Source organism: Schistocerca americana, chromosome 9 (genome assembly GCF_021461395.2).
Source record: "Schistocerca americana isolate TAMUIC-IGC-003095 chromosome 9, iqSchAmer2.1, whole genome shotgun sequence".
Classification (NCBI taxonomy): Eukaryota; Metazoa; Arthropoda; class Insecta; order Orthoptera; family Acrididae; genus Schistocerca; species Schistocerca americana.
The window spans coordinates 146,162,079-146,177,807 of NC_060127.1; the positions used below are offsets into that span (position 1 = coordinate 146,162,079).

The 15,729-nt window shown below is 44.4% G+C and overlaps 1 protein-coding gene across 2 annotated transcripts in view; it reads right to left on the bottom strand.

Annotated features, from left to right (window-relative positions):
• Positions 1–15,729, bottom strand: part of LOC124550902 — a 119,709-nt gene that overhangs the window by 75,409 nt on the left and 28,571 nt on the right. For both annotated transcript variants that reach the window (XM_047125685.1, XM_047125684.1), the window contains exon 2: positions 5,758–6,005. In XM_047125685.1, coding sequence (XP_046981641.1) covers positions 5,758–5,991 — 234 coding nt within the window. In that variant the 5' untranslated portion in view covers positions 5,992–6,005. The remainder of the gene's footprint in view (positions 1–5,757; positions 6,006–15,729) is intronic.

The following is a 15,729-nucleotide window of genomic DNA, read 5'->3' on the forward strand; positions in this document are numbered from 1 at the left end:
GCACTTCAGGCAAATCAAATTTAGAAAGTACAGGCCACTCGATACTTTCTCCAACAGTTCCTCCTAGTGTGGGGTAGGATACATATCTATGATTGACTGCATGTTGACAGTACCTCTGAAATCATCACAGAGGCAAAGTTTCCCTAACAGTTTCCGAACTACAGCCAGCAGAGACAACCATTTACTAGCCGCAACACACTGCACTACCTCTTAAGATTGAAGTCCAAGCAATTCTGCTTTCACTTGACCTCTCAGGGCGACAGGAATAGGATGCCCACGACAAAAACGAGGCCGAGCTGTGGATTTAAAAAAAAATATGAGCAGAAAAATTTGTAGCACACCCTATATCTTCCGCATAACAAGTCCAAAAACTCCTCACACAGTGTTTCCAATTGAGAATACGGTACCTGATCGGACACACGGTGAAAGAAAATCCAAACGCCTGAAATCCATCCATCCCAATCAAGTTCTCGACACTGGCATCAGCAACCAATAAAAATGTAATGAAACAAACTACTCACTTGTAAGAGGCAAATACTGTACATTGTCCCATTGGTGCAATGTTCTGTTTGTTATAGCTTACCAGCTTCTGCATGATTGGTGTCAACGACAGCAAGACTAAACTTTCTTAGGTTTGAGGATTGAATAACGTCACTGCGCCAGCTTTGTTACGCTGTAGCCGGAGCACTTGGTGGAAAACACTTAACGCACAACTTGGGAAAGTCACAAGCACTGGAGTCCCACCACTGTCCACATTCTAAGTGACCTACAGTGAACGACACACAGAGGCGATGTCGCCTCCTCCTGGCAAGCATTAAAAGTAGCCCAGTGCTTACGGCACGCCAAATGTTTGTGCTGGACAAAACAGAATGAAAAGACAGAAACAGAGAACACTGACTCGTGTCATGCACAATAGAGTCCACATAAGAGTCATCACGGACATCAGTAACAAACTGGCACTTATAATGCCGTGAAATTCGGCTGCCCAGGTCCTGTACGACTTGTTTGGTTTCTTGCGGCAATGACAGAATTCAACTCGCGCTGCTACGTCATTGGTTCTTTTGCGATGGTAGTTGGACAATAAACTCCACATGTGATCAAAAGTGCAAGTTCTTTTAATGGGGCAAGCTGACACAGTAATTGATACATTTTAGGTGGAATCCACAAGAGAAGGCTTTGCACAAATTGGAGTCTGTCATACCGACAGGCCCTCTCAATCCTTGGCTGAATATTACACGGAGGAAAAGTGGGTGGATGGACTTGTGGAACGGTGCCCTGTGTGTTAATGGAAGCCGACAAAGTGGTCACTTCCAAAGTAAGTTCTTCAATCAGGACCAGTAGCACGGCTTCCGTAATGACTAACTTGACGAAACCGTACTTTAAGACTGCATGTGCAGAAATCGCTCCAAACTCATTGCCAGTTGGGTAGTAACCAAGTAATACATGAAACCGATCAAAGTAAAAAAAAATATGGCTCATCATAAACCTCTAAACAATAATGGAAATAATCCCTTCGTGAATCCAGTCGTAACAAGACAGAACAACTGATCTGAGGGCTACAACTGCACGAACATAGTGAGGATCAGTCAGTGCTGCTCTGTGCATACTGTCAGCCGATTCAAGCCCCCATGCGTGGCGAGACCACACTTGGCATGCCCCCCCCCCCCCCTCAATACATACACTAGTGGCAGGAAATAGTAGAAAGAACTAAGATAAATATGAAAAGTAACTTCGAAGCTTTGTCACTTTTGACATGTCTTACCCTATGAGATATATCAAACACAAATGTGGCAGTCAAATTTTAAATAATGACATAAACAGCTGGGCTTCTGGGCCCGAAATTTTCATCGCACATTCCCACACGTAACATAATTGATCTTGCGTAAAATGAAATGTATTTCGAAAGTAATCCTTCTTGAATCATCATTTGCAATATTTTATCGCTACCTGCTAGAAATGTCAACAGTTGTGATGTCATGCTCATCGAAAGCAGTTGTAGTTATGAAGTATTGCATAGTCTTCGTCCTAAAGCCTTTGACACATATTGCTCTCAGCAGATGCTTGTTTGTGCACTGTGGTTTTTTGTTGTACATGGCACATTTTCTATGCAACTTAAATTTTATTTTCAAACGATGGAAACTCCAGGTAGTAATATCAACAATGTAGGAAAAGATAGATTGCTAATTACCATAAAAAAGACATGTCAAGTTGCAGGCAGGCACGATTAAAAGACACTCACATTCATTGTGTGTGTGTGTGTGTGTGTGTGTGTGTGTGTGTGTGTGTGTGTGTCTTTACTGATGAAGGCTGTGACCAAAAGCTATATGTGAGTGTCTTTTAATCGTGCCTGTCTGCAGCTTGATATATCTTCTATATGATAAGTAGCAATCTATCCTTTCCTACATTGTTAAATTTTATTTTGGTGTTATCCTCTCATTTATGTTTTATTGCTATCACATTATTCTGCATTAGTGAGCTCAAGTTAAATTCTTTGTTAGAGTACCAGTTCTTGCCAGTCAAAATTACAGTAATTTAACTGTACACTGAAACAATGAAAAATTCCCAGAGTTCTAAAAAATTCCTGGGGTTTCCCAGATGAAAAAATTCCCACATTTCCCAGCCGAAAATATAAACCCTAGAGAATTCACGAATATTCACTCAAGTATTTCTTAAGCAAGTTATCTTGATGCACAGAAGGTAAGCACAATTTTGCAATTATATTCAAAGCACACCATTTGTATTATTAAAAGCAATTGCGAACGTGACATTTTGAGTTAACCATCTGAAATCATAGCCTTACAAAATCGAACCTATCCAACAAAATGATTAAGAAGTTAAGAAATAAAGCAACAACCTATTCAACAAAGTTATTTTTTTCATATCTGAATTGTGTTATGTTAATGCTGAAAATAAAACGTTCGCTCACACTTCCAAGACATACTGTCTGAACAACTTAACAAAGCTCCAGCAACCACAGATGACGTCGAACAAGAATGGACCACATTAAAGAACATCATCAAAGAAACTGCTGAGAATGTTGTTGGTTGTAGTGCACGGAAAAGAAGTGACTGGTTTGATGACAACCACGGAGAAATCCAAGCCATCATCAATGCAAAGCGGGATGCTTACCTATCCCTTGTTCAAGATCCATCCTGCGCAGAAAAGAAAGCACACTTTCAAGAACTCAAGCAGAAATGTCAAAGTGAAATACGAGTAATCAAGAACAAATGGTGGCAACAGAAAGCCACAGAACTCCAAAATCTTTCTGATGCAAGGAACCTGCGTGGCTTTTACGCTGGTGTTAAAGAGCTGTATGGACCTATCCGCTCCTCATCAGGAGCACTGAAGGCTGCTGACAACTCCACCATTCTTACTGAAAGTCAGGACATCTTAAATCGTTGGAAAGAGCACTTCAGCTCACTGTTAAACGGCCCTTCTACTGCCACTGGAGATTTTCTCAAAAATGTCCCACAGCACCCTCCAAAACCCTGGCTGGCTGATCCTCCAACTTTTCAAGAATTTTGCAAGGCACTCAAGAGTGTGAAACCTGGGAAGGCTCCTGGACCTGACAGCATCCCGATGGAGCTTATTGAGGGTGGCGGCTTGCCTCTAAAAACTAGACTCTTCTCACTTATTATATTAATGTGGGAAACCCGCAAGGTACCAGCTGACTTGAAGAACTCCACAATTGTCACCATCTTCAAAAAGGGCAACAGAAGCATCTGTGGTAACTACCGGGGAATATCTCTACTCTCTGTCATTGGAAAAATTTTTGCAAGAATCCTTTTAAATCGCCTCCAGACACTTTCAGAGACTATACTACCTGAGTCTCAATACGGGTTTCGACCTTCAAGAGGGACAATTGACATGATCTTCTGTGCACGACAACTACAGGAGAAGTGCAGAGAACAGCAAAAGTCTTTACTACTTGTTTTCTACGATCTAGAAAAGGCCTTTGATACAGTTCCCAGAGAAGCCATGTGGATGGTCTTAAAACGCTTCGTCTGCCCTGAACATTTTGTTGACCTGATTACAGCTCTCCACGTTGATATGAATGGACAGGTCCTCTGCCAGAATGAAATGACTGGTGAATTCCCAATAACAAGTGGGCTTAAACAAGGATGCGTTCTTGCACCAACATTATTTGCATTGTATCTGGCAGCTATGCTTTACGAGATAACTGTAAACAATGCAGGAATAGAACTAAAGTACAGGTTTGATGGAGGATTATTCAACCAGTCCAGACTCCATTCAAAAAGGTTCACCAGTACCACTCGTGTGACAGAGCTGCAGTATGCTGATGACAATGCCTCTCCAGCTCATTCACCTGCAGAGTTGCAGCTGTCAGTTGATTCCTTCAGCAGGGCGTACGAACGATTTGGTCTCTCCATCAATATTCCAAAGACAAAGGTGATGGCGCAGCCAACTCCTGGCTCCTCCGTTCCTGACTTCAGCATATCCATCTATGATACATCCTTGGAACAAGTGGACCATTTCCTCTACCTGGGAAGCATACTGTCATCCAACTGCTCATCTGGAAAAGATGTGGAGAATAGATTACGTGCTGCACATGTAGCATTTGGTCGTCTTACAAAGCGTGTCTTCCTGAATAAAGACCTAACACTGTACACCAAACTGATGGTGTACAAAGCTGTAGTCATTTCCACCCTGCTATATGGTTGCGAAACCTGGACGTTATATCGCTGCGATCTGAAGAAACTAGAACGCTTCAACCAACAGAAGCTAAGATATATCATGAACCTGAAATGGGATGACTTCATATCCAACACGGCTGTTCTAGAGAAAGCAAAAATGCATAGCATGGAAGCTCTTATCATTGGGCATCAACTCAGATGGGTCGGACATGTCCAGCAGATGAAAAATGACAGACTTCCACGCCAAATGCTGTACAGCGAAGTGAGCACAGGTAAAAGGCCACGAGGTGCCCCTCTCAAAGGTTATAAGGATCAGTACAAGAAAAATCTGAAAAACTTGAACATCGATCCGAGTAACTGGTCCACAATAGCAGAAGACCGAAGTCGCTGGCACTCAGTTACCTCAAATGCTCTTCAAAACTTTGAGCTGGAACGTCGAAGAATGGAGAATGACAAACGCCAGAGACGTAAACTCCTCCAGGCTCAGCCACGTCCTCCACCTTCCATCAGCTGTAATGTCTGTGGGCGCCTGTTCCACGCTAGGATTGGATTGCTAAGCCATCAACGACACTTCCACGCCTGAACCGTGACAAAGGAAATCTCAGGAGAGAAATGAAAAGTCGGATACGAGTATCAGCCGACGACGACGAAAATAAAAGATCTCAAATAGGAAAAATCTCAACAGCTGAGCAAAATTCTGCTGGATATTAACAAAAACAACCTGTCAGGGAGAGTTCACAGTTCATATTCACAAAAAAAGAACCAGCAGGAAAATCACACCAGTAGGTAATAGGAAGCAACAAAGATTGAGGGTTCTCTTTCTGACTTAGTCTGCACTGGTTAGGAACTTCTTAAACATAAGTTCAGCACAAAAACAGCTGTGCCAACGGAGATGGCGCAAATTTCCTGTAAACAGCGTGCCAAACAAAATGAACTCTTGTTACTCAGACACCATTTATAAAGGTGTCTATCAGAGGTCCACTTTCCACAATTTACAGGGTACCCTATCAGGTAACGGGAACATCACAACCTTTATTTGTTGCCATCTAACTATTGGTTAAGTTCACTTTTGCCAACTGTCACCCCCAGCAGGCTGCCATACCTTCTCGTCGAGCTGCCGGCAGCCACCCTGAAGGGCGGCAACAGCCTGCTTCCAGCAGGTCCCGGACTGCGGCATGGATATCCTCTCCACAGCCTGCCGGTACTGGTCTCTCCCCTCACGTTCCAGCTCTGTGAGAGCCACATCGCTGTGCAATGGCTCCTCAAAACTGGACTCCGACTGGCACCGACATGCCGCCACCAGAAGCAGCAGCAGTACAGAAGTTGCTGTTGCCATAGGGAATTTGTGATCTGCATTTCAAAAAGAACACCATGTAACAACTTCAACAAAACTTTCTTAAATCATAATTTCTATTAAGTAGACACACTGCAACCTGCAACAAATTAACTTGGAATCATTATTTCACGCAGTTCCAGAATTAGAATTCCATCTTCCAGTGCTTATTACACACTCGTCTGCCGTAACCTCAAATTGTTGTCTACAAGTACCTTGATATCCTAACATCACCAGGAAAAATATTATGAGGACAAAAAGATTAATGTAAAATAGTTCCACTTGTGATAAGAGCTGTGTTAAACGCTTAAAGCACGATTGCACTGAGGCAACAACCCAGCATGGTGCATACTACATGGAGCAATTCGACTAGGCTGACACAAAACGAGCCTCAGGTGACACTGCATCACAGTCTTTGCAAATTGTTGCCTGTCCGAGCTACCCAGTTGCCAACAAGAAACAATTTGTTACACCTCATCACCAGCTGTCGCCAGACCGTGGAGCTTTCATGCGTGATGTGAAGTGGACGATTGACAAAGCAATTTATTCAAGATTATCATAATTATAATGAAATAATAAGCAACCAGTTGCGTAAAAGAAATTTAATTTCTTATCAATTTCGGGCACTTAGTGCCCTTCTTCAGAAGATTAAACCTATCGCATTATTTGAGAGTGTCAATAATAAAGTGAGTGAACTACATAACCATGGCGTTTTGCTGTATCCACTTTATTATTGACACTTGAAAATAATACAATGGTATAACCTTCTGAAGAAGGGCACTAAGTTCCCAAAACTGGTAAAAAAATTAAATTTCTTCTATGTAATTGTTTGCTTATTATTTCATTATATACGGCTAGTTGCTGAAGTTGAATAAAATACTATCATAATTCACGTAAACTGTGGGACATAGAACGACTGACAACGAAGATAATTGATTAAAAAATAATAACCTAGGACAGCTTGCCAAAAAAATATGGTCGTAGTGCTTCGGGAGCAAAGACGAAAAAATTAAGAATTTATGGACAACTTTCCATTGCAACTGTATACAAACTTACCAACAGTCAATAAAAATGGTACATCCCACGAGAAAGGAGGAAAACGGTTGGCATATGAAGTACTACACTGAAAGAAAAAAATTCGCAACACCAAGAAGTACACTACTGCTCATTAATTTCAATACACCTGATAAATGACATCTAGTTCTCTGTAGATAAGGACTAATACTGTGGGTTCAGTTGAGGAAGCACAGGAAAAGTACAACAGTTGTACATGCCATGATTTTTGTTTGTGGTCATCAAGATACAATAGTATCCAACAAACAATGTTGTGTACATAAAGATTATGTACCTATCTGATATGTTTGTTTACCTATTTGCCGACAGACACTGCATTTGGTGCACCTGACTTGTTCCCTGTTGTGATGTGATATCTGCAGTGAACAGCAAGCATTGCTCCGGTACATAACATATGGTTCCTGCATGTTAGTTCCTTCGTGACACTGAAGTGTGGACATAACTAGTATTGCTCCACGTGTGGAGATATCTGTAAAAAAAAGTGCTGCAATTGTAGCACTTACCCAAGCAGTTTCATCTATTTGCCAAATCGCGAAACAGTATAGTTTGTCTATAGGGGGAGTGCAGAAGACAACAGGTAGCAATAAGGGCATACCACGACCCGGAACTTCGTAAAACAACTAAAAATGATGATAAATATATTATAATTACCAGTAAGAGAAATAGAATCAAAACAGAGCCCCAAATTCGTGCAGAATTGGTAGAAATGAACATGACAACAATATCTGTTGCAACAGTAAAAAGGAGACTAACTGAAGCCAGCTTGAAAGGATGTGCCACAGCAAGAAAACCCCTTCTAAGGCCAATAAATAAGCGGAAGAGACTTGAATGGGCTAGAAAACATCATACTTGGACATTGAAGAGTGGACAAAGGTGTTATTCACCAATGAATAGAAGTTCGAGATTTTTGGAACCGGAAGGAGAATATTTATTCGGCGATTTGTAGGGGAAACGGTAGCCCAGCAGGGTGTTCTACCTACAGTTAAACACATTTTGGAGATGTTTTGCTGGAGATAGAGTTGGCGACATTGTGAAAATACAAGGAAGTATGGATCAGAAGCAGTACCACCACATACATCAGTATCGTGCAATACGAAGTGGATTGTGCTTATTAGCGAAAGGATTGACCTTACAACAGGATAATGAACATCAGTCGGCATACTGTATGAACTACACTGCATCAAAGGAAAAACAGAAAATACTGAATGATATGGTATAGCCATCCCAAAGCCCCGATTGTAATCCCATTGAAATGGTCTGGGATGATGAGGACAGACGTATCAGGGAAGTTAATATATCCAGCAAGGAATGTCTCTGGAATATTGTTAAGGATGTGTGGAATCATGCTGTAACATTTGTGAGCAATAGTCACCTTTGAGACTGAATGTGGTGAGATGATGTTAGTCAAGACTGCCTTTAAGATGACAAAGGACATGTAAAAGGGCTACAAGAAACTGGACGTTCCTTTTGCAATAATGCAGAACACTTGCAGGAATGTAGCCACTGTACACAATTGCTGGCAACTGTAGTCAGGAGAATGTTTGGTCAAACAAAGACTCGGCTCCGGACAGCCACATGGCTCTACCGAGCAACATGCAGCATCTGCAGCAGCAATTTGAGCAGCAGTTGTCACCACAGATACACAACAAACTGTTACAAATTGGTTACTTCAACGACAGCTCCGAGCCAGAAGCCTTGTAGCGTGTAATCCACTGACCCCAAACCATTGCTATCTGTGACTTGTGTGGTGTCAAGTGAGAGCTTATTGGAGGGTAGGATGGAGGCCTCTTTTGTTTAGGGATGAAAGCTGGTTCAGCCTCAGTGCCAGTGTTGGCTGTGTGTTGGTTAGAAGCAGCCCAGTTCAGGGTTTGCAACCAACCTGTCTGTGTATTAGGCACATGGGACCTACACCTGGAGTTATCGTGTGGGGTGCGATTTCATATGATGGCAGGTGCACTCCAATGGTTATACCATGTGCCCTGACTGCAAATTTGTACGTCAGTCTGATAATTTGACTTGTTGTGCTGCCATTCATAACAGCAGTCCATTGTTGGTCCCCCCCCCCCCCCAAGAGGAACATTCACCCACATACCGCTATAACATAATTTATAGTGTGTCCACACATATTTCCTTTGCCTGCTCAATCACCATAATTGCCTCCAATCAACACATATGGGACAGCATTGGATGACAATTCCAGAGTCATTCACAAACAGCATTAACTGTCTCTGTACTGACCGAACAAATGCAACAGACATGGCACTCCATTCTACAAAGTGACATCCAGCATCTGTACAACACAACGCATGCACGTTCGCATTCAACATCTTGGCAGTTACATCGGTTATTAATGTACCTGCATTTCATGTTCATGATCTTGCAATGTTAATCACTTAAACATGTTATCTAGACAAATATATTCTCGAAAGTTCATTACTGGATATTAATTATGTTTAGATTTTTTTCCTGTCAGTGTGCGACACAAAATGCGTGCAATGACACCACTCTGTGATTCCTTTCATAGTAACAATACAAATAAGCCTAACAAAATGACATGAAAGGGTTGGTTGGTTTAAAAGGGGGTGGGGGGGACCAAACTGCGAGGTCATCGGTCCCTTGTTCCCAGTACAACAATTACCATAGGGAAAGAAGAAAACAAAGAAGACATACGGCATAACAACAGGAGAAAGGAAGAACCAGAAGAACGTCATAAGGACAACAAACAGTACAATGGACAAAAGAGGACAAGAAAACCACATAGATATGCTAGAAACAGGGAGAGGAGATTAAAAACAAGAAAGCTAAAAGAGAGAAGGCAGCCACTCTGCAACACATTAACACCTCCATCCTAAGAGCTCTAGGGTGGAGGACAATCAAATGATAAAACACACCCTCACGAATAAAACATAAAACTAAAGCTGCTTTTGAGGCATTGTTGCCCAACACCAAAGGTAGGGTGCTGGGAAAGTTAAAAGTTCGCCGCAGAGCAGCTAAAAGTGGGCAGTCCAGCAAGAGGTGGACAACTGTAATTTGGGAGCCACAGCGACAGTGAGCTGGGTCCTCTTGACGGAGGAGGTAACCATGTGTGAGCTACGTATGGCCAATGCAGATTCGACAAAGGACAACTGATTCCTTGCGAGAAGCAAGCAGGGGAGACTTCCATACATTCGCAGTCTCCTTAATGACACGCAGTTTGTTGTGCATACTGTTATGCCACTCCGTCTCCCGAAGCCGAAAAAACTTGCGGCGTAGGACCGAACGCAGGCCAGTTTCAGAGGTGCCCATCTCCAGGAGCCGTTTCTGTGTAGCCTACTTGCCCAGCATGTCAGCAAGTTTATTGCCTAGGATGCCGATGTGTCCTGGGGTCGACACAAACACCACTGAACGACTGGACTGTTTCAGGGCAGAGATGGACTCCTGGATGTTTGCTGCCAAAGGATGGTGAGGGTAGCACTGGTCAACAGCTTGTAAGCTGCTCAGGGAGTCCAAACAGAGAAGAAACGACTCCCCAGAACAGGAACGGATGTACTGAAGTGCACGAGATATGGCCACAAGCTCTGCAGTAAATACACTGCAGCCAGAGGGCAAGGAATGCTGTTCAATATGGCCTCTGTGTACATAGGCAAAGCCAACATTACCATCAGCCATCGAGCCGTCGGTGTAAACAAATTCAGAGCCCCAGAACATGTCAAGAATCAAGAGGAAGTGACAGCAGAGAGTGGTGGGGTTAAGGAGTCCTCAGGGCCATGCAAAAGGTCCAAACGAAGCTTCGGCCAAGGTGTACACCATGGAGGTGTACGTGAATGGACCTCAAGTAGAGGTGGTAAAGAGAAAGACTACAGTTTGGAAAGAAAGGATCGCATGTGAACCGCAATCATGAGCCCTGACCTGGGCCGTCGATGCGGGAGATGAACTGCCACAGCTGAGAAAAGGAGACAGTAATTCGGATGCTCAGGAGAACTACGAATGTGTGCAAGATAACCGGCAAGCAGTTGTGCATGTCGGATCCGCAATGGAGGGACTCCGGCCTCCACCAAGACATTTGTCAACGGACTCGTTCTAAAAGCTCCTATCACTAGGCGAACACCACAGTGGTGCACTGGGTCGAGAAAACGCAATGCTGAGAGCGCCGTCAAACCATAAACCAGACTCCCATAGTCAAGTTTGGATTGAACAAGGGCTCTGTAGAGCTGCAGCAGTGTACAGCGATCTGCATCCCAGTTGGTGTTGCTCAGGCAGCGGAGAGTACAGAGGTGCTGCCACCACTTCCGCTTAAGCTGAAGAAGGTGAGGTAGCCAAGTCAATCGGGTATCAAAAACCAGTCCTAAGAATCTATGTGTCTCCACTACAGTGAGTGGATCGTCATTAAGATAAAAGTTCAGGTTCCGGATGAACGGTATGACGCCGACAGAAGTGCATGACACACGACTTTGCGGCTGAAAACTGGAAACCGTGGGTAAAGCCCATGACTGCACCTTGTGAATGGCTCCCTGTAGGCACCGTGCAGCAACACTAGTATTGGAGGAGCAATACGAAATGCAGAAGTCATCTGCATACAGAGAAGGGGAGACTGATGGCCCTACAGTTGCTGCTAGGCAATTGATGGACACCAAAAATAGAGATACACTCAATACGGAACCCTGTTCTCCTGAATACAGGGGGATCTATGGGAGACACCAACTTGGACACGAAAAGTACGGAGCGACAGGAAGTTTTGGATAAAAATCGAGAGCAGGCCACGGAGACTCCTCTCATACAATGTGTCAAGGATATAATGTCGCCAGGTCGTGTCGCATGCTTTGCGTAATCAAAAAAGGCGGCAACCTGGTGTTGGCGTCTGGAAAAGGCTGTTCAGATGGCAGACTCGAGGGACACAAGATTATCAGTGGCAGAGCGACCCTGCTGGAAGCCACTCCGACATGGAGCCAGTAGGCCACGTGACTTCAGGACCCGACCCAAACACTGACACACCATAATTCCAGCACCTCACGGAGAACGTTGGTGAGGGTGATGGGACGATAGCTATCCACAGAAAGCGGATTTTTAGTGGGTTTTAGTGCCGGAATGATGGTGCTCTCCAGCCACTGCAATGGAAAGATGACATCGCACCAGATCCAGTTGAAGATGACGATATATGACTTTTACTCAGACAAGGTGTTTAATCATCTGACTGTGGATCCGATCTGGTCCCGGAGCTGCGTTGAGGCAATATGCAAGGGTGCTGAAAAGCTCAGACTCTGTAAATGGGGCATTATAGGGTTCACTGTGGCGTGTAGTGAATGAGAGGACTTTCCTTTCCATCCGCCATTTAAGGGTGCGAAAGGCTGGGAGGAAGTTCTTCGACGCAGAGGCTCGAGCACAGTGCTCTGCAAAGTGCTCGGCAATCGCGTTTGTGTCAGTAAAGAACATGCCATTGATGTTAACGCAAGGGACACCTGTTGGGGTCTGGAACCCAAAATTACGTCTTATCTTCGTCCAGACTTGGGATGGTGACATATGGCACCCAATGGTCAACATTTACCTCTCCCAACACCCCTTTACCGTCGTTTTATAAGCAGGCGAACATGGGCACGGAGTTGCTTAAAGAATATGAGGTGCTCTATGGAAGGGTGCCACTTACGTCGCTGCAGAGCTCGCCGATGTTATTTAATTGCCTCAGCGACTTCCAGTGACTACCAAGGGACTTTCTTTCGCCGGTGACACCCTAGAGAACAAGGGATCGCATTTTACGCAGCAGGAATTATTGTTGTAGTGACCAGCTCAATCACAACATGGATGGCACCACGTGGGGGGGATTCAAGGGTGACAGGGGTGGTGAAGGCTACCTACCCTGCCTTGTTTAAAGCCCATCTGGGTAGGCGTCCGTGGGCATGATGCCGGGACAGTGACAGGAAGATGGGGACGACCACGCAGGTTGTCATGTGCTCTCCAGTGGATAGATGGGAGGAGTCCTGGGCTGCAAATTGATAAATCAATGGCCGAGTAACTTCCATGAGCCACACTGAAATGTGTGGCGGCCCCAGTATTTACGAGGCAGAGGCTGAGTTGGGACAGTAAATATTCGATATTTCTGCCACAGCCAGTAAGCATGGTGCTACCCCACAAGTGGTTATGGACATTAAAATCTCCCAAAAGTAGAAAAGGTCTAGGGAGTTGATCAATCAGTGCGGCCAATACGTTCAGGGGTACCGCACCATCTGGAGGGAGATATACATTGCAGACAGTTATTTCCTGTGCCGTTGGTATCCTGACAGCCACAGCTTCAAGAGGAAATTGAATGGGCACAGGTTCACTACACACCGAGTTCAGGACTTACACGCAAACTCCACCTGACATTGTATTATATTCACTACAGTTCTTGTAATATTCCCCTGTACCTGTGAAGGACAGGGGTCCGCATTGCCAGGAACCAGGTTTCCTGGAGGGCAATGCAGAAAGCAGGTGTAAAGCTTGCCAGTTGCCGTAGCTCAGCCAGCTGGTGCAAAAAACCGCCGCAATTCCACTGGAGGATGGTGTGATGGTGAGACTGGGAAGGCATGAAACTCTCAGTGGGGTAGTCTATGCCTCACAGTCACCTGCTGCAACTGACTTATTTCCTGAACAGGCTATATCCAGTGTGTCTGAGGGTCTGGTGAGATCTAGGTCCTCAGCAGAACCCAGTATCTTCACCTCATCCTCAGACACAGCGCTTGTAGGCAGTGGTGGTGTGGGTGCCAATGCAATTTCCTTGGTCTTTGGGGTCTTCTTTCGGGATTTCTCTCGCTGATCCTTTGGTTTGTCTGGCTGTGAGGGCGTCACTGATTCAGTCTCTGGGACTGAGGATGATAATGAAGCTCTACGACCAGCTGCTTTTGGGCATTTCAGCCACTGACGGGTGTCTTCTTTCTCCTAGCAGAAACCTGGGAAGGGAGTGACCTAAGGGACATCTTCCTAGCGAGAGGAGCCAAAGAAGACTTAAGCTTCTCCAGTTGAGATGTGGGGATTGGTGTCTCCAATGGTTGGAGGCACAGTGCTCCTGAGGTAGGTGGTGCGGGACCAACAGGGAGGGAAGTGCCCCCCCCCCCCCCCCAAATCAAGGGGGAAGGTGTTGTATTCCGGCTCTGAGAGCCGATTGGAATTTGAAGATCTGATGGGGCTACAACTGTTCTCGTAGCGGAGGCATAAGACAAGGCTACTTGTTCTACAAAAAACTGAGGCTTCATCGAGACAAAAAAGTCCCCAACAGCTCTTGTACATACGAGGTACCAGGGCGAATGAGGTTCGCTGTCATCCTTAGCCTGGTGTTCCTCCTGGTGTGGCCAGGGAGGGAAACGGTTTAGGATCATACTTCCTTGCATTGTACTGAGACTTTGAACACTTAGAGACTACTGGTGTTTTCTCACCAGCAACTGATGATGTGGTACACTTCATCACACATCATATGCCCTGACGCCACCCACTCCGACCAGGGGCCCTCTCCACAGGTGCCACCCAGCTGCAGCAAAGGTCACCTGGCAGGAGGGCCATTGCCGGGAGTCCAGATGCCCCAGGGTGACGGGCATCTACTTGTTGCCATACATGGGGAGTTAACGGCGCAGGCATCAGCAGAGGGATCCATGTGTGGTCAGGGGACTACAATCAACAGGGTACAAGGCAGCCCCACCACAACGAACTGGTGCAAAGAATTCCACGGTCCTCGTCGGCACAGAAAACGACACTGCATAGTGGGTGAAGGAAAATGCACCCAGGAAGGCGTTCTTACTCAAGAGATGGAGGATGAGCGGGACTGCAATGCCACAACGAGAAAGTGGGCTAAAGATCCAATGCACGATGCACCATGTAAGGAGCCCTTCCCCAATTGGCTTGCTCTTCGAGAAAATTTTGAAAAATGGAGGTCAAACCCTACAGGGGGCCATCACATAAAGGCCAAAATGTGTGATACTCCTTTTAGTCTCCTCTTATGACAAACAGGAATATCTCGGGCCTATTCTAACACCCGGGTCTGATGGGTGGGTCATGAAAGCCGAATTTTGCTACACTGTAATCACATGTACAGCAAGTATTTTCATCCAATACAGATCAGATGTGCTACGTCACTAGAGCAGTGAGCAAAGTTTTACATTAGAATACTCGAGTTTCATTCCAGGACTAAGTGATTTTTTTATCTGTCCAGTAAAAGTGTAGAATACACTGCTTCTTTGTTGGTATACACCTTACAACAACTGTTTTTCTAACACTGAAAACAGCAGTTATTCATCAAGACATGTCAGAAATATTCATAAAGAATAATCAGTTAAAAATAGACTACTTGTCATATGACGGATATAAAAACAATACTTATCAATGTGGAGATGTTAAACATACATACTATATTGAAAAGTACAGTCAGTTGCAGTTTTTTAAATACATTATTAGTGACAACATGTCTCTCGGTTCTACATTAGTATTAAATAATTGATTGTGTTTTGTATGAGATATGCTGTCATTGCTGCATAACAATTAAGAAGTCAGATATCAATTCACACACTCTACAATTAGAAATAAAGAAAGGAAAGAAAAAAGATATACGCTTCCACCATAATTGAATTCTTGAACAAATGTGGGAGCAGTAAAATATTTATTCAATAACAACTGTATGGATCCGCAAAGCCAAACAGTGTTATGACAACAATTCTGGGTGAAGCAATC